The 23,681-nt window shown below is 42.3% G+C and overlaps 1 protein-coding gene across 1 annotated transcript; it reads left to right on the top strand. All coding sequences in view use genetic code 11, as the record gives it.

Annotated features, from left to right (window-relative positions):
* Positions 1-8,391: 8,391 nt before the first annotated feature.
* Positions 8,392-21,240, top strand: EGR_07552 (Rho GTPase-activating protein RICH2; the record flags this gene model as incomplete). The annotated part of the gene is made up of 15 exons (XM_024496801.1): positions 8,392-8,415; positions 8,876-8,961; positions 12,004-12,216; positions 14,121-14,403; positions 14,513-14,681; positions 14,880-15,007; positions 15,269-15,422; positions 15,517-15,647; positions 16,679-16,726; positions 17,153-17,301; positions 17,782-18,069; positions 18,530-18,666; positions 19,342-20,043; positions 20,254-20,542; positions 21,021-21,240. 15 exons carry the CDS (start codon positions 8,392-8,394, stop codon positions 21,238-21,240), a joined length of 3,021 nt encoding a protein of 1,006 aa, XP_024348806.1.
* Positions 21,241-23,681: the final 2,441 nt, after the last annotated feature.

Genomic DNA, 23,681 nt, shown 5'->3' with positions numbered 1-23,681 from the left:
CCCCGATTAGTAAAATCTGGAATGTTCGTAGCCGAGGTGGCCAATTTACCAGGCCTATAGTAATGGGTCTAAAGGAGTGGCTGTCTTTCAATGGCCTCCCGGCTGAGCGCTTCTGTCATTTACTATCCTTGGCGTTATTTTAAGCAGTTAGTTGATGTGAATATGACCCTAAAAATACTCTTGCTTGACTAGGTTCCACTGCATAACGGCATTTGAAGGGAGCACCCGCCAAAGGGCAAGTATTTCCTTTTTCCTTCGAGGACGAAGAATTGAAATCATTGTCAAGAGGCTTTTATGAAAGGCAAATGTAAGGCGTTAACCGCAAATAACTGGATTAAGTGGTAGAGAACTCGTCGCCATTTTATTAACGGAACACGATCTCTTGCAGCCAATGGGCACTTCGTGATTTGTTGAATGGGTCTTGGAGTCCCAGAAGTACGTGGTCAGTCAAGTGATAGTTTGCCGGCACTTTGTACTTTTGCTGTCCTTTCCCGCAACACAAAGCAGGTGGCTTCGCTTTTAGCATCACCAGTACTGATCACGTCACACAATAAGAGGCCTAGGTCATGGAGATGAAAGGTCACCTGCATTTCCGTTTTGAAGTGTGCAATCGTAAAAGGGGTGAGAAAACAAGCCCCATAATGATGGCTTCGATACAACCCGCATTTCGGAGACAATGGAATACAAATAGCCTGAGACTGGCTAATCGTGACACCTAAACTCTCTCTAACCTGTGAAGGTAGGTTGTGATTCCATAATTACCAATTCTCACGTCTGGTGACTCAATTTTACTTTGCATCCAGGTCGTGTTAATGGACTGCACATGTACGGAGCAGACCTTGGCTTCCACTCCGCGTTCATCGGGTGCCTATTTGGGCATATTATAATTTCAAAAATGTCTTTCTTTAGAAGTCGAGTTTGCGAACCAATAGCACTTTTGATACCTCCCTCCGAATGTAATCGTCGCCTGCTGAATGGAGGCACGCATTCCTGCATGAGTTCTGCTGTAGAATCCATGCAGCTACTTAAAATGTCATCGGAAATGAGCTTAGTTAGCACTAGACGACATTCTGTTCTAGTGGACCACCTGGATATACTCGCCAATAAACCAAAGAGCTAAATCGACTACCTCAGTTTGGGTGCTCATGTTGGAATATTACAGCAATATCTATCCTGTCTAACGCATCGCTTCAATTGCCACTCTAGACCGATGTAATTAAACTGGCCAGATCAAGGAAATTTCACAAACTTGCATGTTGTGCTGGAAAATTGGAACGTCACGTATACGTGACGCTGGGGGAAAGTGTTAACCTTGGTAAAAAATGAGCCATGTGCCATCTAAAATGAAATCTCAGGAGAATGCGGCAATGGTTGAGGAGGATCCACCTCTGAAGGCCATCATAACAGTTGAATTCAACCATTTAAAATGAACAATCAACCGAGGAGGGCAATCGTTTTCCCACTACCCTAACCTGGTATTCTTGGCCCCTAACTGTTACACTGTTTCCTTGTGCCTTGTAATTTTTATTTAAAGAATTTCACTTTGGACCTAACGCTGGCCTTAGCAATGTCAAGTGACATCACTACTGAAGTAGATTAAGGCGACCTAACCGACTGATTACAGCAAGTACACATCTGTCGAGTTCGATTAGATAAAACCACAACACAATGTCCTTCGTATAATAACCATTTAATCCTAAGCCCACGGAAGCGGTTGTATTTTCCGCAAGGAGGTCATATTCCTCCCTACTTCCACTTATGTAGAGTCTCAACAACTTCCGGTTGCCCTTGAAGGCGTGCAAGTCGGGAGGTCGCTTTATTATCGGTCCGGTCTGCTGAAGAGACGGTTTCATGCCACCGCCGTGGAGGTCTAATCGCAATATCCCCAGTTCTGTAGCTTGTCCATGTCTTTTGAACACTAGGTTTAAATCCCTTTCTTTATAACTTCAGGGATGATTGGGAATGCTCCAATTCTATCACAAAACATTTAAGGATCAGTTCCTCAGCTCCCTGTTGCTCACATTTTTGCATTTACCATACCAAGCAGAGACTGGCCTTTAAGTTTTTGGCTATTCTTGCAAGACCTTACAAAATCGACGTTTCTTTCTTATCCAAGTCCTCCTTTAAGCCTTTTTACTCCGCTTTCAAATGTCAAAACTGCCATTCCAGATGGTTAGAGTACGCCCTTACAATAAATATTTCCCCTCCTTTTTACTTGTATACTAAGACAATCAAGATTATCCTTTTTGTAATTATTTCCTCTCGAGCCAGCCATTTCATATGTGGCCATGATGGCTATCACGTGATGGGGTGTACGAGCGTGCCATCATGGCAGCGAGGACGAGAAGGGGGATGAAAAATGTGATTGGCTGTTATTTACAGTAATGACAAAGTCACATGATTGTGTTACTACCATTTTGCACATGACAGGCATAGTTGTAGGTGCCTGTATGGTTGGCTTAGCGTCAGTTACACACGTGGTAAACTTCATTTCCACTGGTTGGGGCTATCACCCCATCAAACCCGCCCACACGTAGCCTACAAGTGCATTTGGGAAGCCATTTTGGATTTTGTGAAATCTTTTGGCACGTTTTGTTGCCATACTGAATCATGATTTTTTGCAAGTAAAATCTTGTCTAGGATGTTTTAACCTATTCTTCCTTTCGTCCGAAATCAAGTTCTTGTAAGGTGCTGGGGCAACCGACTTGGTTACTTGACCTCAATTTTTTAAAAACAATCAAGTCCTTCGCTTTGGTGCCCTGATCAGAGGGGGGCTAGAAAGTTTTCATCATGCTTTTTGCATCTCAAAGGGTGTTGAGGGGTGTTTGAATTGACAGGTAAGACAAACGCCCCTTGACTATCAGAAGTCTCGCATTGTTATTGCTAACAAAGAGTTCTGACGCCTACTTCGCACATTTTACATACAAACCACTCGGATTAATCGTCAATTGCTTTTTCATGCCAATGCAATGACCTTGAAACGACCTTCACGGAAGTGGTTAATTAAAATGGAGGCAACCGGCATTGTAAGTGCTAAAGGGAGTGTGACATTGATATTTAAAGAGAGCATTGAGTCAGATCAGTGTAACTGACCTTCTTGAAGCTTTTTCCCATGTTGAGTGCTCTATAATTGATTAAATAGTAGACCTCTTCCCATAAATAGAGTATGATCCAGCGAAACCACGTACATATAATGGACTAACCGGGCATGGTTCGCTGGATTTTGATCAAAAGTTTCACAAAATGGTTAGTTTATTTCTGATTAAGAAGTGTGAAGGCATCAAGGCATGCTTGTGCATATATGTGTGGGTAGGTATGTGTGTGCTTCCTGTGGTTTGACCTTTCCTGTGAAATGCAACAGTTGTTGATGTTGCTGCTCTTTCTACTCTGCTGTAGTAGCAGTTATGCAAATACCAGAGCCACTAACGTGATGTATTTAATCACCTAGACCGTGAACAATGGACGTTTGGCTTGGCTATCGGGTGTGAAATACATAATGTCAGTACACACATGACGCCTGCGTGGTTGACAGCATAATGGCTACCATCAAAATGGCAGTCGGTGGAGTAAGTGTGGTAGAACGATGTGTAGCTCCTTCACACTCAATATCCGAGCATCCTCATCCGCCCGCTTTGATATGAGGACAGGTCTTTCATCTCTCAGAGACTTTTCAATCATTAACCAACCCGAGACAGTTGGCGTATCCTCTATCAGGATCTTCGAGGAAGATTGATTAGCTGGACTACTCAAAAATCCAGAGGAAATGCAGTCACTCTGAGATTGTGGATGTTTTTTACCTTTACTATTCTTTCAAACCCACCCCAGCTGTTCACTGCACAATTTGGTGCGGTCTGGTTGTGATAAACCGACCAGGAACCCGCGCCACATACTTGTGACGTCGGGCTTAGGTAAACAAAATAGTGCATCACGTATACATGGTAGTGGATAGCAAGTGTTGATACTTCTATGTGGTATAAATTTAGGTTCACATCCGGTGCGTTCACACCGATTGTGTATGTAGAAATGCACAAACCAACTCCTTTTTTTCATTCCAAAGTAACAATGTTTGGGGCTTCCTTTTTGGTTTATTTACGCATTCAACCATGGGAATTTTGACGCGAAACAAGAAAAAAGGGAACATCAGTTTACTACAGGAGAATGTCACACATGAAAATGAAGATCTGAATTTGTGGGGAGAATTTTAGGCTTTTAGGACTGCAACCAATCTGACGGGGCCTCCACCGACAAGGAAGTAAAGCAATTGGTCGTAAGAAGATTGGTTCCTTTTGCTGACTACTTAAGCCTAGAATTTCCCAACTCCTTCCACATTATTTATCACAAGCAATTGCTTTGAGACACCTGATTGCTAGATGCAAAGACGACTTGAGACTACTGAAAATGCGCCAATCCTTTTCCTCTGAGGATCTAAATGCCTCAAAATTAATTGAAAAGTACAAAGCCTTACAGAGTCATTAAAGGGCGTTGAATTGCAGAGCCACTGCTTCAGCACTGTTCCGGGGCAGACAAGCAGATCTGGTGCCATACCATTGAAGATGCAATTAGAAAATAAATTCCTCATCTACTAAAACGTGACATCATAGTAGTTTGGGCGTTCACGCCCCTTCCCTGTCTCCCCTTCCGGATCCGTGTTGATGTGGTTCCCCAAACCAGGCTGATAGGCCTACAGAGGACCAAAAATACTGGCGAATGGTTATCTCTTGTGTCATTCTGCATCCCTTTGATACAGAAGTCTGAGATTTTGCCTCTTTGCTTCAAAGATGGTTTCTCTAAGTAAACCTACCTCCTGCTCCAAATCCCCTCCGACCTATTACCCTAGTGGTGTATTATAATTTGATGTATTGGGGCCATGCAAGTGGGAATGCACCTAATCCTTGAAGCTCGACTTAGAAGTACTGGTGCTGACCAGAACCCAAGGCTTTTTTCATCAACTCCCATCTCCCAGCTACTCCATTCTCGTTGTCTTGAATAAATGAACTACCTCTACTAGAGATCAAAATATAGGAGTCCCAGATACGTATCTCTAAGGCTGCAAAATCGTTGAATCATCCGCGGCTCTGTTCTGCGGTATTGTATCACAAAACACCAGTTGTTTTGCGTACGCCCACCTCCTTCCTTCTACCCGTCCTAGTCAGCTGGTCTTAGTTCTCCTCTTTAACCACGGCCAGTTTTGTAAGCGAGAATTAAGCAATACTAAGGCAGCTCCCCTTTCACGGATTTACTTACTTCTTTGAAGGGAAAAAGCCTACGCCTTTGAAGCGGTCCTATAACAAGTAGTCGCCCGCTATACAAGTCGTTGACTGGGCTAAAAACATGGGGTTACATACATTTCGGTGAGTAGATATCTTTGGCGTTCTTTTCATTCAAACCTTTAATAAGCAAATTATTCGGTTGTTTGCTTAGAAATAATTAAAAGAATCTTCATGCTTTGTTGCCACTGTAAAATGGGAAAGTTGAATGGGGCTGACTCAGCTAGCATTAAATCCCACAGCTCAGGGGGGAGGCATTACATAGTGAGTGGTAGGTGGGGCTGGGGGAGTGTCGGCACTTCTTTGATGCTTTGCTGCCCCTAACCTGCAAAAACAATTAATCAGTGAAATCTTTTCTCTCCTAACTTGGTGTATATTACCACGATGGCTATTGACTTGTCTCCCTATCCGTGAATGAATAAACAGGCTTGTTTTGATGGGCTTACGGCTGAATCATCCACAAGGAGTTTTTAAAAGGGGAGGACGGATTGCGAATATACAAGTAAACAGAGGGAGTAATCCATCCCTCAAATAACATTATAATGCATAGACTTCGGTTATTGACGTTTGAGTCTTATGGATGGCTTCTACTGCCTCCACGGCTGGACGGTCACACGACCATAGCAGGTAATGGCTTCATTCATGGCAGAAACAGCAGTGTGATGAAGTGGTAAACATTGGTGCTGAATGTGACTATATACTGTTTGGCGAAACTCGGATAGGCTAGAATAAATGCCCAGCCAATTATATTCCTGGATGGATTTCCTTGAATACATCTAGCTCTATGCATGAGTAAGAAGGGCGGTGAAGTAACCTTTTGAAACCTTGATAAACCTTGGCCAATCAACTCGCATAACAAACCGAGTTTCTTTTGATCCTCATTTCCTGCTGGCAAAATGCCTCCTTTTTTGAAAAGAAGGACAGTCGGGATTGTTCGTCCAAGTCCTCCACCAGCATTCCTTACAAGGAGGTTTATTTTGTTTTGCTGAACTATTCCTCGTCCTGTTGTTTGCGTCATCTCCTCCGACCGATTAAATGAAACTGCTTTTGGCTGACAGCGCTTCACACTGCCCTTTTTTGCTACCTCCCCTTCTTTCTGTACGTTTTTTCTCCATCTAGTCTTATTTTGCGTCCCAGAATAACTTCCAAAATGCGAAAAAAAAGCATTTTGCAATGTTTTTTTTCTTGACTGTTAGTTGACAATCGCTGTAGAGGCTAAAATCAACAAATTGGGCCTTGGAGCTGTTTCAGGTTATACATATTTTGAAGGCGTGATTATCGCTGTTTACTTTGGCAGTGCTAACATATTGTCACACATGCCTCGTGTTTTGTTGTCATTTAAGAGTGGGCTTTGGTTTCCAAAATACTAAAAAGTGCTCAGTTAAAATGACTTTTATCTGCTTGAAACAGTCTAAAGCGTCACCTGCTTTTGGCTCTGCTCATCACCCACATGAACCACTTCAGCCAACAAGTTGTGTTATCCCCTTGACTGATTAATTAACGCCCCTTTAGAGTGGAAACACGAACCTGGCCTTTTTGAGGCAATTTGCGCAAAGGTGGAGGCATTTAATTTCCTAACTCATCAACCGCCTTTGAAATGGGTGAAGCTCGGGTCCAATTAAAATGTCAAAAAGAGCGGATCAGTCACCAACTCCAGTCAAACCATCCTATTGGTTGAGGAGGTTTTTGACAAATTGACTTGTAGGCGAGGGTGGGTTTAGTCCTTCCTAAGTATAATGTTATTTCCGGCCATTTTGGGTCACCGCAGGCAATCGCAAGTGTGATCGGAGTTGTGATTGGATGGGTGAATGAGTCAGTACCCTCCTGACAGGTACACGTGCCCGAATGACAAGTCTGAATCACTAGGTTTCTTTCCAATTTGACTTTTTCTTGAGATAAACTTCCCTTCTTTGACTAACTGAGGGGAAAGACAACTTTTGTTGTTACTTCCTCTACTGATAACCCAATAATGGTGAGTTAATCCTTAATTAGCGCCATTCCGGCTGGGGCTCTAAGCAATCTCAGTGAATGGGCAATTTGGCAAATTTTATGGGCTGTAAAACAGTTTACCCTGGAATGGCGCAAACGGTGTTTATTCTGGATACTGGAAAGTAGGTCACTCTTGCCAAAAAAAGAGGCAACGAGGACCTTTGTGCACTGTACAGGGGTATAAGTGATTAGCAAAAGGCGATTGTTTGAAAAAACGGCGACTTATGGGATTGGACAAGCAAGAAAATGTCAGACAATGATTTTTTATGTTAAAAGAATGAAGAAAACTCTTTTTAAGGTATGAACCATCTCTTGCTTGATAAGTTTATCCTAAGACACGCCTCAAGTTTTGTTGCAAGAATTGACTACTTGGCAAGACGTCAAATTATCAAGTCATTCCCCATGGATATGTTGATTTTCCTTGCTCCACATCACTTTACTTGCCAGGTTTTTGTTTAGGATCAATATCGACTCTGCAAAATATTAGAAATTTGACTTTTAAATGCTTTTTAGTCGAGTACACTGGGCAGCAAAATTGTCTTCCCTTCTGAGTTTTGTGTATATTTTGCACTCTACTGGAAAGTATTAAAGTTGGACGATGAGTATCAACCTCGACTCAACCAATCGTCTTGGAGTCTGCATTCACTACCACTTTATTGCCTTAGAAGTGGACTTATTTTGACGGCAAAGGCAGTTGCTATGACTACTAGTGGCATTTCAGTGTCCTGTAAGCCGTGCATATCTTGAGATAAGTCAACAATTTTTTTCTTCCTCTTTAAGTAAATGCATGGCCATTGATTGTGCTTGTCTGATTTACTTGATTAGAATATCTCCGAATTGCCAGACTCCACGCATCCTCTAGTCCAGTACTTCAGAACCAAATAGATGGCCAAGTCTAGCTAGCAACATCTCAGCCAATTGGGAGTGGGTCCGAGGTCAATCCACTTTCGCTTTGGAGCTGCTTAAAAGTAGAAAAAAGTGTGGTTTATTCTATTTGCTTCCATATCCACCCACTCAGGGGCCTAGTCACCCACTCACCTATCCACCCACCTATTCGCCCTCCTACCTACACACATACCTGCGCGCCTTTATTTTATCCATTCCATTGTGGGGGGAAAATTGTTCGGCGTTTCGAATGGACTTTGTGGGATCACAGGGGGTATGATGGCAACACGCTTGGTTCTTTGACACTTGCCTCGAGAGAACGATGTGATATAGTTGGAGGTTTATTTGGGAACAAGGTGATGTCTGTTTTGGTCCATTTACTGATCTGATTAACTAAGACACAAAAATTAATATTGTTTGTTCCTGACGGTCTCTTTTTACTCACCAAGTGGACATACGGTGGTAAGCAAATAGTGAGGAGTACATTTATCTTGAAAATAAAAACGTTGCCAACCGATTTTTTGTGTAACGACTCGAATTTTTCCGTGGTGTTTCTGTCTTCAAAAAGGCGGCTTCTCTAATCTCCAAAGGTGAGAGAAATGTTCAAACTAAATAATTGGAGGGATCACAACAACTCGAGCAAAAAATAGGAAACATTTTGGACGACTATTAACATTTACAAAATAGCGAAGAATTTCGTTAATACATCGCTTTTCTAACTTTGTTGGCATCAGAGAATCAAGAAGATACCGGAGACCGTCCTCGCCCGAACGTGCCTCGAGGCCTCTGTGCGATTGGCCAACCTTCAACCCACGTTGAGGTAAGTTTTAAGGGAGAATGGTAATTTCTGTTCGCTTGGTTAAAAACGTATCCACCTACTTAGTAAAATTCATTTTTTAACCCCTAAATATTTCTGTCAAAGTGGCATATGGTAAACTTTTAACGCACCAGGCCAAATCCCTCCTTCGTTAATTTCACTATGGAGCTCTCGAATGTTTAACCTTCCGTAGGTTTGCATCACCTTTCCCATAACCTATTTTAAATTGAACTTATGACTTTTTTCCTTCTAATTTTATTTGTCGGAGTAAATGTTGTCAAGTGCAAAGCGCCGAAATGTCAACACTCATGTCACCGTTGCAATGCAGCTTTTTTGGTTGCTGCAACGTGTAAACAGCCTAGGATCGAAAGATCATTACCTCCATCCAGTATAGAGTGCTTAACCACTGACTCAACACATTCACCACAATCTTCAACCTAGTTAAATGAGATGAAAAAAGTGCTGGCACTTGAATTGTGGTGGCTACCATGGCGATAGCGATTGGCTTGGTTCCCCTTGGTTGGGGAAAAAAATCTTGCAACCCTAGTTAACGTAGGGATATGTCCTACCAACTGCCTCTGTATGTCAAACTAGCCCTAGCTCTCGACTGTGAGAATTCCAGTTAAGACATGCTAATTTCCCTCCTCCACTTGTAGCCTCCACCGACTTTGCTACCTCGGTGCCCCGTCTTTGCGATTACGAGTGGAGTGGTTAATTTATATTAAAATGAGATAAAGTAGCGACCAAAGGCGAGTGAGCACATGACTGTGTGGCGATAGCTGCATCAAAGTCACCTTAACCGGACCATCTCATAGTGTTTATTTGGTGTTTAAAAATGGTTGACTGGTTGGACTTGATGTGATCGCAGAAGAATAAAATTTCGTCACCTTCTAATGGCAAATAGTCTTTTCCAATCAAGACTAACAATACCCATCCCTGAAACACCTTCCCCCCTTCCAAAAAAGCAGTGATAGAATAGGAAAGGTCAGTCTTTGTTTATCGGTGAAAAAAAGGTGGTTCTAGAGTCTTGGCAATAAGTAAACCTGGTGAAGATGGCTCTATTAAAACTAATTTATGTGGATAACTTGTAAATAAAAGTTGATTTTCTGTTCTATCTATGAGAACGTTAGTTTGTTGTGTAGCAAAGTGACCAACGAGGTGGTTGAATTTCTTTGACAGTAAAAAAGAAAATAGGTAGGAACTGGATACTTTGGGCTAAAAATAGCCTCACCACTAGTCTCTTGGGTATTAAAAGCGTTCGTTGACTTCCATGAGGTTTGAAATTGCTTCGTTTTGAAGTGTTTGGGGCCCACTCTAACTGTGTATCTTGCATTAAGCTCGGGTGCGACTAAATGGTGATTTGCATGGGTTAGTTTTTTGTTGCCTGAATCGATTCCCACTAGGCGGACCCCAAAGCCCAAGTAAGTGTCAGAGCCAGACACCCTTTTATCCTTGCGTTGATGACACCCAGTTGTCATTAACCTTCTAGCATTCAGCTGTTCATCTCTGCGCCAAAAATGTAATTAGCCACGTAGATCATGACTAGTTCACATCTACTCCACTTCATACCACTCTAAATGTGACTAATCTGTTTTGGTGTTATGGAATTTGATGCAGCCATGGCTGTCACCAACCGGTAAAGAACCCACTTCATAAGTCCCCGGTGCCCGAGTTAGGCAGTGAAATTGGGCCCTCACAGATAAGTATTGCGGATGGCAAATTTCCCAAGCACACCGAAGACCTTGAAGCCATTCCATTTTGGTTTAACTACTTCCTGTGTTCTCAAATTGCATGGTAATTACTTAGCCAACGCAACTTTTATCACTTCACGAAAAGGAGGAGGTGAATTCTCCCTCCTACTTATCCCATTTTTAACAATTTCACAGGTGATTTTGTGCGCATCGTGACACTTTGAAGCAATTTTAGAAGGTTGGTCATTTTGTTCATTTGTGTATTGATTTGTAAGTTAAAATCCACCACCCTCCACCATATATTAGCGGTCAAGAGAGGAAAATATGCTTAAAAAATTTAAATTTTTTAGGATTTTGGATTCAGCATCAGTTCTCAACCCACGTCATTTGAGAGAGAGACACACGAATAAATTATCGCTGAGTAAAAACATTTGGAATTTGACATATGGTAGTCAAAGTCCAAACTTATGACCACTGGTTGCAAGTAGGGCCATCTAGAGGGGTGAGTTTACCTCTCTTCAACAGCTGGTTTCATCAAGGGGTGAGGAATTCAAACATACTCTCTAAGACAACCTGATAAATTCATGCCCGATGGTTGTGGGGCAACCTGAAGCTTTCCACATTGCGACGCCCGAGTCGCCACTGATGTCGTCGGGCGTGTTCTCAAGACAGCCCTATGAATTCCCACAGAGGGACAGGAAGAAAATTTGTGGAGGGAGACGTGCAAGATCTGCCTGTTAGGTGAGGAATGAATGTGTATTACAGATTAAACCTGTCAATTGAAGTAGCCACCCTAGGGTGTACCTTCTTTTGGTGTTTTCGAATTTTATAATTCCACAGAACGTTGTCATTCCATCTCTAAGTCGGACTAAGCTTTCAATGTGTGCCCTTCGCCCTTTGACACTTTCTGACTGTCGCTTGAGAGAAGAAACATCAAAACATTTTAAATCGTTATTGAATCTGTTAATCACATACCTATCAATAGAACACCCTTATTCGCCCTAATTGAACAGGCTGCATTGCCTCTCAGTGGGTTTAAAGATCTCCCCAGCACCGAGGAGGACGTTCGAAAAAAATTCCCCCATCATTGACAATTTTTAGTGGAATAACTGCACCTCCATTGTCTGTCTGATGGAGCAAATGAGCTTTCTGGGAAAAACTGACTTATTTAAGTCGATCCCAAGACATAAAATTAACTTCAATCTAAGTTGTGTACTGACCGGGCAAAGTGGAATAACCAAAGCGTCCTTCTTTGAATACCCTCACTATATGAAAGCGGGGAAAAGCACACATGCCAACCATAAATGGGCCATTTGGACTTTTGCATTTAAAGCAAGCATTTATTTATCCCCAGTCTGCAGAGTAAGCTTTATTTTCCCTCTCTTAATGAGCCAGCAGAAAAGAAAAGCATCCATTCCCTCCATGACCACGGTGACTCAACAACAACCGCTGTGGAGGGAGATCGTTTCCTCTCCCCTCCATCATCACTCTTAGACAAATCACCTAACCGTGTGATGAAGCTGTGGCAATTAGCATTCGCTCTCACCGCTGTTACTACTACCACTCCGTTAGCTGTGGATGTTGCTGTGCTGTGTATCCAGCGCCTTTTTATACTAGAGCTTTGGCATGCATATGCTTTGTATGCATAAATGTCAGATTTGTGGGAGCAGGGAGAAGAGGAACAGGAACAGGCGGAAGAACGCATTAGGGAAGGGTTTTGTGTTATCCTTCTTTTTTTTCTATCCTTTGCATTGAGTAAAATCCCCTCATTTGGGCACCCATGAAAGTCTAGCTGAGAATGTCTGCGAATACTGTTTGAGGTGGGCAAGGCATTATTTCGAGCTAATGTTGTGAAATTTTTGGGCCTTTTTATCAAACTTTCTGTTGATTGAAAATACTGACCACACTTGGGATGGACAAGTGTCGACCCTAACGGACTCGTATTTCCTCACATTTGGGCTTAAAATCACAAGACCTTTGAGCCTCTACAATTCACGCTCGTTGGATCTGTTCCGAAGCTGCGGACGGTAGTTCCACATCAGCAACAAAATACACCGGACAAGAGTGTGATTTAAGCCCTGCGCTTCAGGTGTTGAACTACCGGATGATGATGTTTTGCGTACAGACGACTTACCTATCACGTTTGATTGAGGGAAGTTGGCAGCCATGTGTCAAAAAACGGTCAGTTAACAACGAACGTAAGTGATACAACACTTCGTTTGCCTCTATCCACGCCAGCTGGGACGGGAAAGTCGTGGATGCTAAGCAAATAGCTCCAACTCATATGGCTTGCATCGAAAGGTAGCAGCGGATTTTAAAGGCCATCACTTTGGTATTTCCCACTTCTTTCACGGAGGTTGGAGAAAAGTGAGCCATGCATTTTCAAATGTTTGCTGACTTCTTGACATGTGGTGAGAAAGAACTTCGGTATTCTAATAATCCACTCCTTTCCTTCCCCACTCCACCCTTCTAAGCCGCTGCTAGGTGAAGACCTAACACCTACTGCCCTCGGTAGAACTGCAAACGCAACCCGAAGACGGGCAAAAAAAAACCTATGGACTAGTTAATCAGTGGGGAAGAAATTGGTGTTCATACCTCACACCACAAAACTGGAGCGTGGGGAGATTAGCACCCTGGCTAAGATGCGTGGGGGGGGTGTCTCATCCCCACCCTACCTTCATTCTTCACCTTGCTTTCAGAAGCGGTTGTCACGTTTTTCGGTATTAGACAAGCACATAATCATCTGGGAAGTTAAATGGCCACTCAATGCTTCTGGCGGCAAAAAGCTTTGCAAGCTTGCGTCTTGTCAGGAGAAACCCATTTGATTGCCTTACACTGAAGTCGAAGGCTAGTGTATTTACAGTGAATTTTACAGTTTTTACTTAGGGAAATATTCTTTGTGATTCCTCTTCCAAACCACTATGTTAACGCCATCCAACAAAATGGTCTGAAAGAACGCAGTACTTGGGGTTGCCACGTGGCAGAAGTAGTTCATTCTTAACTTAGGTGAACTGCATACCTTTTTTGTTATGTCCCAGCTAATTTACTTACTACTTAGTCTGTTTTAAAAAGGTATAAGTTGTAATCTTACATTGAAAGTTAAGTTAATTAATAGAAAAAACCTTATTCAAATAGGCCATGTCAAGGTTGACTTTTAAATGATACTGCGTTGGTGAATAGGCGTACACTTTATTTTGTCTACCTGGAATCATTTCTTTTGAAATCACGAATAAAATGAGACGTTTTGCTGCGAACATTTTGTTTTTATAAAAATCCCTCTAAACAAGCGTTCTTTTTCCGACAAATTACAAATTTGATTAATAAGTACTGACAAATGACTGCAATGTTTCGGCATAAAGTAAACCGTACTGAATATCTTTCAGTAGGCATTCCTAAATCCGCCTAAGTTTGGTTCAGCAGACTCAAATGTAACACCTAGACTCCTGATTTGCCATTAAAACGTTATTTCAGTCACCTCCTCTTTGGATGTGGCCAAGCCTCGAGCCGACTGGCACAGGCTCGCCTGAATTGGGGAGCTCGCGTACACGAGAGCGTGATTGGCCCAATGAAACGCATAGCTGATGCAACCGGACCGAACAGTGAGATGGCACGAGCTCGAAGGCAGGCCTGGCGTGCTGGCGGCGAGTTGCGTTCTGTTAGCGAACGCGCTGCCCGTGCTTCTACCTCAGCGGTCAGCTCTCAAGGCACCTTGAATGAGGAGGCTCAATCACCGAATGGATCTGATGGAAACTGGGTATGATTAGTCGACTATGTTTAGTAAACGCGATGGGTTTAATGTGTTGCATTAAACACTCAATGAAATTCAGCCACGGATATTTTTCAGTCACCTTTGTTTCGTGTAGCATCAACTTCCATTGTCAGCGAATCTGTCAACACCGATGAATTCTCCTAGTCAAGGGGACGGAAATTCGGCGGAAAGTAGCCAATCAGGACGTAGTATCCTTAGAAGCGCGCCGATACCGATTTCTCAAAGCAGCCACCAGTCTCCACCGGTCACCGCTTCGTCTAAGGGTAAGCTATTACTAGTCATTGCATCTGAGCCGAACTACTTAAGCACCATTAACAAATGACAAAAACGTGAGGTTTTCAATCATCTTTCCTTAGACTAGATCCTCTCATATATTTCTTTTTTGCTTCAGTTTCGTCATCGCAGATAGACTAGTATGTTTGTAGAATTATTATTAGTAGCGATATTATTATCTCTTTCAGAAACTGTATCTCCTGGGGGGGTTACAGCAGTTACCCCGAACGGCGATGGAAGTTTCATTAGGACGGCCAAAGCGACTCAGCTGAACGCGATTAAAGAGGACTTGGAAGCGGAATCGCAACTTTTCAAGGTGAGATTGTGTAATTTTAACCCAGCGAATCCCTTTAACCAATAAGCTGTTTCAAAAAAGGGATTTCTTAGGTAGACCATAAAGTAAAAGGACAATAAAAGTTCCAATGAAAACTTTTAAACAATCAAAATAGTCTTTTGGAAATGAAAAAATAAATGCCACAGTGTATTTTGAAACGCTGATTTTGAGTGCACAGGTGTTGAAAACAATGGCGGAGCTAAATAAAATTTCCCTAACATCCAACTTCTTTTTCTCCTTCAGGAGAAGGCTTTGCGTGAGCTCTTCAACTTTGAGACGATCTCCACACTGGAATTTTCGCAGGCCCTTGTGGAGATGGTTGAGATTTCAGCTGCCTACCATCGCACCTGTGCGGCCATTTTGGAGGAATTGGCACCCCTCCTGCGAGCCGAACTGGGTACTTTTATCATTTACTTTCAACACAAAATTAACACTGCTGATGCCAGTGTGAGTGCTAGCTACTTATTCATGACTTTAATGATGCCTCTCAGATGAACAGTGCCCCCTGCCCGTGTATGGACGCAGCCTAGAGTCGCATTTGGCGGTGACCCACGCGAAGATTGCCTACCCTCTGCGACAATGCATTCGGGCGTTGAATAACCCCACGGCTCTTTGTGAAGAGGTAATTGGCTCGATACTAGCCCATTTTCGATGGATTTCAGTAGGAGCCTGCAGAAACTTCTCGTGGTTGGAGTCAAGAGCTTGGGAGTTAGCCACGACCCAACGTAGTCTCAGAGAAATATATTATGAGGCTCAGTCTTTCCATTTGCTTTAAAACACCTACCACCGGTGTACTCGTATAAAAAGACGCGTAATAATTCAGAGATTCGTAGAGAAATTGGTGCTTAAATGTTTGTAGGAGGTCGTCCTTGAAAACTTTGTTTGTTTTAATAAGTCAAACAGCTTACTTTGTTCTCCTCCCATCCTCAACGAAACTTCCATTTGAGTTTAATGAATTAAGGATTCAAAAATAGGTCATTCATGCGCCCGGCATAAAAAATACGGATGGGGCTTCTGACGTGGTAAAGAGTGATGGATGTTAAAGTCTTGAAATAGTCATGAAACTTTTTTTAAAGTAAAAGTACTTATTTAACACCCTATATCAAACCAAGTATTGGTGTATCCTTAATTCATTTCTGCACTTTTTTAAAAAAGATCAGATTTAACTCCTGAGAAACCAACTATTTTGTTTAGAGAATTTATTTAAGGTCCTTTTATGATCATACCTCCATAAATATACTATGTTTATTTGGTTTGCGATTAGTTACCGACTGAAAAGCCCGCGTGGTTAAAAGCAGACTGGTGGCCTTAAAATTTTAGACAGTTGGTTTATAATTTACTTTTTTATATTTATTTGGAGGGTTTTGCTAAAATAACAGTGCTATACAACTTCCATGGTGGGTAGATGTGTAGAATACATTACTACTTACCGAACACGGTAAAATATTTTAAAACAAATTTTTTTGGCCATGTTCATCAAAACACGGGTGGGACACCGTGATTCCCTAAAATTCATTTTCGTTTTCAAAGGTATATAATAGTGTGGCTCCATCAAAATAGCAATTAAAATGCAAAATTCACCCATTATTTAATTCCACGAGACTATAAACTATTTTATATCATTGGATAAAACTATTTGTGGTTGCTTTTCAGGGAATTTTTCGAATCGCTGGAAGCAAAACCAAAGTCGACACGCTAAAGGTACGTTCTTTAGAAAAAAAGAAATTAATAACTCGAAATTTGCCCAGTGGTTCCAGTTAATAGAAGTTTGTTCGGTGAATTTGTATGCACAGATTTTAGGCAATTTAGGGTAGTCTTTTTGGAGAATGGTGGATATTGTAGGAGGCGATAGATTTCCTGAATCTTTGAGACAGCCAGTTCCAATGACGATTCCCTAGTATTCCCTGGTTATTTTATTCGAAACATATCCCGACTTTAAATAGCGCCATGAGTGCTGCGTTTCTGTAGCAATACCTTCGTTAATATACCTTTTCCATTCTCTTACCCGCCGTCATTGGTGATTTTTGTGTTTTTAAAGTAGACGCTCCTAATTCGCGCGTCATAAGCCCAAAAGATTTCGCCATTAATTTATTTATTCCTTAAAATACTTTAATTTCTTTCCTCAAGAGCGCGTTGAATTCGTTGCGAGCAGGCACTGTGATCTCACAGTACGACCCCTATGTGGTGGCGGACGCGATGAAGCAGTACCTACGCAGCCTTCCACAACCTCTCCTTACCTCCCACCTCCTCGGCGAATGGACCCGAGCCCTGGAAATGTATGCAAATACTACTAACTTCTCATTTAAGTAGTTGTGCAAATCGTCTAGACACCCCCCAAAAAATTGTTTTACTCCATAAACCCGGTGTTCAATGCTATTGTTGCATAAGACTGGGACAAGGATTATGCTTGTGTATTTTTTTCGCGATGCGTAGTATCACCCATAGAGTTATTAAGTGGTAATAGTCCATCATATTTCTGCCAACGTAAGGCAGTACATTATTCGCAGCAATACATCATCTAAACAATTTTGCAAAGCAATCCTAATGTTTTAGAAAGTTGGTGAAGTAAGGTAAAATTAATCTCCAGTTGTATGCTACATGAGCATCGGCACTGCATCATGCGCACCACTTTTTGCGAGTAGTAACAGAATGTAATGGAATTTACTGCTGTGCTTGTTACTGCTGCGGTAGTATCTTTTTGTAGCTTAAACCTAAGAATGTTAAACGATACTCTTTTCCTGGATATTTGCTTTCAGAAAAGATAAAGCAGTACAGTTGCGTCGTCTTCGGCAAATTGCTCATCGAATGCCGCCGGAGTATGAGCGAAACGCCGGCTACCTCTTCCGTTTCCTACATCGCTTCACAGAGTATTCAGTACGCAATCGCATGACTCCCGCTGGTCTAGCCATCATCTTTGGCCCCTCCCTACTGGCTCCCCCTGTTCCCGCTGTCTCCCCTTCCTCCTCTGCCTCCACAAGTGCAGACGGACCTCCAACCACAGCCTCGGTGGATTCCAATTGTGGTGGTCATCAGAATGAAACTGTGTATGTGGCGAGTGTTTGTAAAGAACTATCCACTAAAAGTAACTTAACAGACGGAGGCTTATCACATGTGGTGCTGTTGGCTGCTGAGTAGATGTTACTTGAAACCTTCTTTGCTTTCCATCTCAAAACGAGGCATTCTCACTATTGTTGAACATTCTATACCCCATTGGTAACAAGCAAACGTGAATTTTGACAATGAGGGACGGCAAAAAAAGATTTGATTGTGTAACTTTTATAATCGTTTATGCAAGCGTATTTGGTTGTTTCAATTGTAGACATTTCCCAGGAAAATTTTTCGTCTGATAATCTTTAATTTGTTTTTTTCGGATCAAGAAATATTGTCCCTAGTTTGTTATCATTAAAAGTGTACAAATGGCCCGACAATGCTTGATTGAATCAACGGCTTAAATCAAACCTCTCGATGGGAGCAATCCTATTTACGACTGAATTTTGCGCGTAGACCAGCACAATTGGCCATCCAGGGCACCTATAAAGGCCTCATCGAACTCCTTATCGTGCACGCCAATGAAATTTTCCCTCTACATCCTGACGATGAAGAAGACGAGGCGGAAGTCAATTTCGATGTGATTGACAACAGTGAGGAGTTCACACGAACGTCAGGCAAGAGTTCAGATCTTTACACCCTTTTTCCACCAATCAACGATTAATATAATCAAAAGCCGGGTACTAACTCTGCATTGATTGGTTCTTGCAGACTCGATTAACCAATCAGCAAGGAGGGTATTCAGATTTTTGCGCAAAATTCTGCTGCTAGATTTTATTAATTTATATTGGATTTTTTGCTTTACTCCGTGAATATTACCCTAATTTAGTAGTAAAAGCATCACGCTTAAAGAATTACATACAACTTAAATGCACAAAAAAGTAGAAAAGCGAAAAAAGCATTTGACTTGCAAATCTACCCTAGATACAGAGGCCTAAACGCAAAATAGTTGCTGCAGAATTGATCCCAACGCTTCGTGCGATCTTTATGGCAAAAATATTCCATTTTTTACATTTTTGCATAGTGAGCAGTTAAGAGACTAGCTTCTCACATAGTTGACAGGACAGGCGGAATGTTTGATCAAAATTTTACCTGTGACTTGCCTTTATATTGCGGGACAATGCTGCAAAAGTCATTTAGCAAGTATCCATTAATCTATGCCGAGTGGTGGAGACCAGTCCATCTGGTACTTTTTTTAACTATTGGACGGATTGACGCTACCTGTTGTGTTGAAAATTCTGTATCGAATTGCCATGTTCTCATTTTAGTTTCCCTTACCTCCGAACCTACTTCTTCCACCTCCGTCCGCCCCTTCACCCCGTCTGACCTTCTCAGTCGACGTGCGCAACGTGCAATGACAGAATTCGCACGCCAATCGCGCGCGATTCGAACGCTTCCACAGCGTTTACGGGCAAAGCACTGGAAAGTCGTCAACACCACCTCCACCGCCAGCACTCTAGCCTCAACTAATCCAATCCCAGTCTCCGCCCCTGTTGGGCGGTCCCTAACTCCCATACCAGTTCGAAAGGTCGCTGACCTTGATCTTGACAGGACGTCACGTTTGGACCGTACAAGGAGTCTGACGCAGGAGGAGATACCGGTGATGGTTAAGGAGGAGGAGGTGGCGGCGACAAGGGCAAAGTCCCCACAACTACGTCAGCCGCTACGCAGTGCCCTTCAAAGGCAACACATGGAATGGAGGAGAGCGATGCTGGAAGTGACAGAGGATGATGGCGATGGTGGTGAGGGAGGAGAGGAGCAAAAATCCTCCATCCATGGCGATCTCTACGACACTCTGTTCACTCTACAGACGCTGAATAGCAAGTCAGGGGTGGAGGAGTTATTGGCGAGGGTGCGGTCAGTGTATGAGGCGAGAAGTGTTATGGGTAAATCGACACTTACCTCTCAGACCGATAGCAGTGATACTGCTGGTGCTCGTGAGAAAAAGGCCGGCAAAGGCGGATTGTACAGTAAGTTGATGAAATATAGTTAGCTTATTTTGCCAACGAAAAAAGGGCGTGTGGATAGGACGCCATGAATTGGTGGCGTGTATGCAGTGAGTTTAGCTGAAATTCGAAGTCATTCTGGCAATTGTGTAGAATTTGTGTAAAGGAAAGTAGATATGCCACATATATATTATGGTCCACTCAAATGACTAATCAGCAATACTGTTGTATTAGTGATCAGACGCCACTCAACATCGAGTCTGTCGATGTTGGAGCACAATAGGCCACGACTGAACAACATCGTCGCCACTACTGCTACAACGCAAATGACCCAATCGTCAAAGGTGGCGAACCATCGAAAGAAGTGTTGTACTACACCGGATCCGTTGAACGGTCGCACACTGCACAGATTCACCATGCCCCTCTTCACCACCATGGACATAGAAGGCAAAAGGCGGCCATTTAGCACTCTGAGCCGGTTTCAGCGTTTCCCTGTCAGTGAAACCGAAGGAGGCGTGTCGTCGTGAGTTAAATTGCTCACCACCGCTACTTAAATATTCATAAGTAGGTGGCTGCGCAGCAAATCTTCTGTCTAGACATTTCAGTTCGGGACAGACGGGTGAAATGTTACATGGACAAGCTGATCCTCACTTGTTTAAAATTTAGTCGTGCAAAAATAGTTCGAATGGTAGCATTCTTGTTAAATACCAGAAAAATGCTAGTTAAAAATAAAGCGGTTTTTATGTGTTATAATACCTGTTACAACCAGGTCGTCCAAGACGATCCTAAAAGATGTATGAAACTGGCAGGATCTTGTCGAAAAATTAACAGAAGCCACTAAGATGGCAACCGCAACCATAGACATCCAAGAGCACGTGGAGCTCGAGAGATTTGATACCCCAGTGATGCCTGCACCTTAATAAACCTAGAATAACAAAGAAGTAGTCTAGAAGACGTCTGCTAAAATGCCTTCATAAGCACGGCTTCTTTGATGTTTCCAGAAACATGGACTCGACGACTTCTATGGTTGCACTTTTAACCACCGCGGATGTGGAAAACTGTCGATGGCGGTGTGAGCCACTGACACGACCCTCCAAAGGAACGCCTCTACCCCGAGCAGGTGTTGTTGATCTTAGTTCCGTCTCTGATAGGCGAAAGGTGGTTTCTGCCAACGTTTCTACGGCGAACTATCCTGCAACTTCCCTTGAAGGTAAAGCCTAGATTCACCTACCTGTCAATCTTTAATCTATGAAGAATCACCCAAAGTAAAAAATTGCTAGTTAAGGAAAATTTGTGTATGATTTTGTCTATAATTAATTTTGTTTTCTACGGAGGCATAGTTTACGAAGGAGAAAGGTCGATCGCATAAGTGCTGCAGGACACGGAACTGGGGTGTTCGCCGAATGCAAACGTCACTTTCAACCCTTCTGTTAGGGATCGTCACATGTTTTTCCACTCGCAGCATATGCACTTCATCCGTTACTTCATGTTGTAGCGTTCAGTGATGTAAATCCAGGATAGTTGTCATCCACAATCGAGTTTGCTTTCTGCTGTCACTAATGCAGCGTTCCAATTCTTCCCTGAAGTCCATGAAGAGGTCAATATACTAGAGTGAAAATCGTATTACTGACGTAGAGAATGACTGGATTGGCCACCGGCATGGTTTGGGAGCCATACCTTAAGTGCCCGCGAAACCAAAACGGCGAGTTAACTAAGTAATTAAAGCATTGCAGTACCCACCACAATTGTGGCCTGTTATCTGAAATCACGATGTCTGGAAGGGCGATTGGCATGCGACATGGATATTACCGCGCGTGATAGGACACACTCTTCGTCTATAACCACGTGTAGTGGAACTACAAGACCGTTCCTTGTGAAGGGTCCGTGCTGATTGAGACGATGCTTGCGTATTTGTGATGCTAAGTAAATATCATCTCAACACCAACGTTCTTTTCATTCATTTTAGATAAGACTTCCCGCGGCTTGACATCACTTCTGCCGCAAGATTCCAAGTGACATTTTAAAAGACGGTTATCTGTAAATAGGTTTTAGCATGCAATTATCCGTCATATATTCACTTAACTTGTTGACAAACATGACCACAACAGTTGCTTCCTTGAGGATTCTGCTGTACAAATGTCTGCTTGATGCTTGTATTGCTGCGGTAAATAAAATGCGCTAAATTTATGAAAAGAGGTAGTTGTGTTTAAGTGCATGTCGGAATGGGACAGCACTTAAGTGGCCATGGAATATGTAAGCGAATGTGGTGCTGCATTGAGAATGTAGCTAGATTGATACATTTGCCAAGTTAGCCATTATGAGTTGTAAGACTTGACGGAGTAATGCGTAGCACCTTGAGTCAACCCTGAGGTCGATTTAAGGCTGTGTGCAAAGGGAAGACCTACCACAGAACTTTAAAACAGAATTTTAGAAAACATTTCCTAAAAGTTTATCATCAACAAATAAAAACAATTTCATCAGAATCACCTGAATATTTTATTATAGAACTAAAAATATCTTCAAAATATTTGTGCGCTGGCACTAGAACACAGGCTTAGAACATTTTTAAATATCACTATTACATAGCTTTATGCCTAATTAAAAAAATTTCATGCCAAGCAAGCATGTTTTTTAACATAAATATGCATTACTCTGCTTTGTTTAAATGGATTGATTTTAACAGCTACGCACGGCCTCTACGGTCACACTTTTTGGATGTTCCATTCCTAGTCATGAAGAAACTTGCAGAAATTAAGTCAAAGTCCACTCAACGATTGCGTCACTTGGGCCTATTTATCCTTAATACTAAGGAAGGAACGTTCTTGAGTAGAACGCTATCTAGCTGGGGTAGCTGTTGCTTCACACATTCATATTTCTAGGCCAAATACTCATTTTTTATGTGATCTTTTACACGTGCCTCTTCGGATTTTTGACTGGGTTAATTTTCTTTGTTACGAACGTTGTAATCGACGCAAGTGTGCCTTCTCTCACAGGAGGACAAAGTTTACTGCGGCTTAGTCCAGGTGCGTAAGCGGTCATTTATTTATCTTACTTCTGTGAAGTGCGTTAGTCATGAATAAGCTTGTATACCCTTAGAATCTGACCGGGTTTCCCACTTTCACTAGTCGTCAGTGTTTTGCTGTATTCGTCTTTAATGCTGAAGTACCACCATTTTAATAGATAGGATTTATTTAATTCCAAGTTTTTTTCTCAAAAAACGGGAAAAAATGCTACGCCCTGTAAGACTTTGAAATTCTGGAATCCAACACTTCAGCTGCATACATATTTGAATTATACATGTCCAGTGTGGACTTCTTTGGTCAAAATATTCATGAATTTTAGGGCTTGCATTTTTACCAATTGTTGATGCCAAGGGAAGTCTCTCTCCCTTTCCCCTTTACGACTCAAATGACGAAGCCAAATATACCGCATTCATGCGCACTTTTTTGTCAAGCTATCAGCCAAGGCCAATGAATTGTGATTTTACCAATGGAAGCCGTTTCACAAGAGATTTATACGATGCGTGTAATTTCCCTCTTAACCTTCTTGGACCATGTAACATTTTGTCGAATCGTAGTGCAGATCTTTGTACTTACTTGAAAATGAATAAGGTACTAAGTTGTTTTTGAAACATTTTGACAATCATCGGTGTCTAGGTCTTT

This window comes from Echinococcus granulosus, assembly GCF_000524195.1.
Source record: "Echinococcus granulosus chromosome Unknown EG_S00080, whole genome shotgun sequence".
NCBI classification, from domain to species: domain Eukaryota; kingdom Metazoa; phylum Platyhelminthes; class Cestoda; order Cyclophyllidea; family Taeniidae; genus Echinococcus; species Echinococcus granulosus.
This window is presented reverse-complemented; position numbering and strand designations above follow the sequence as displayed.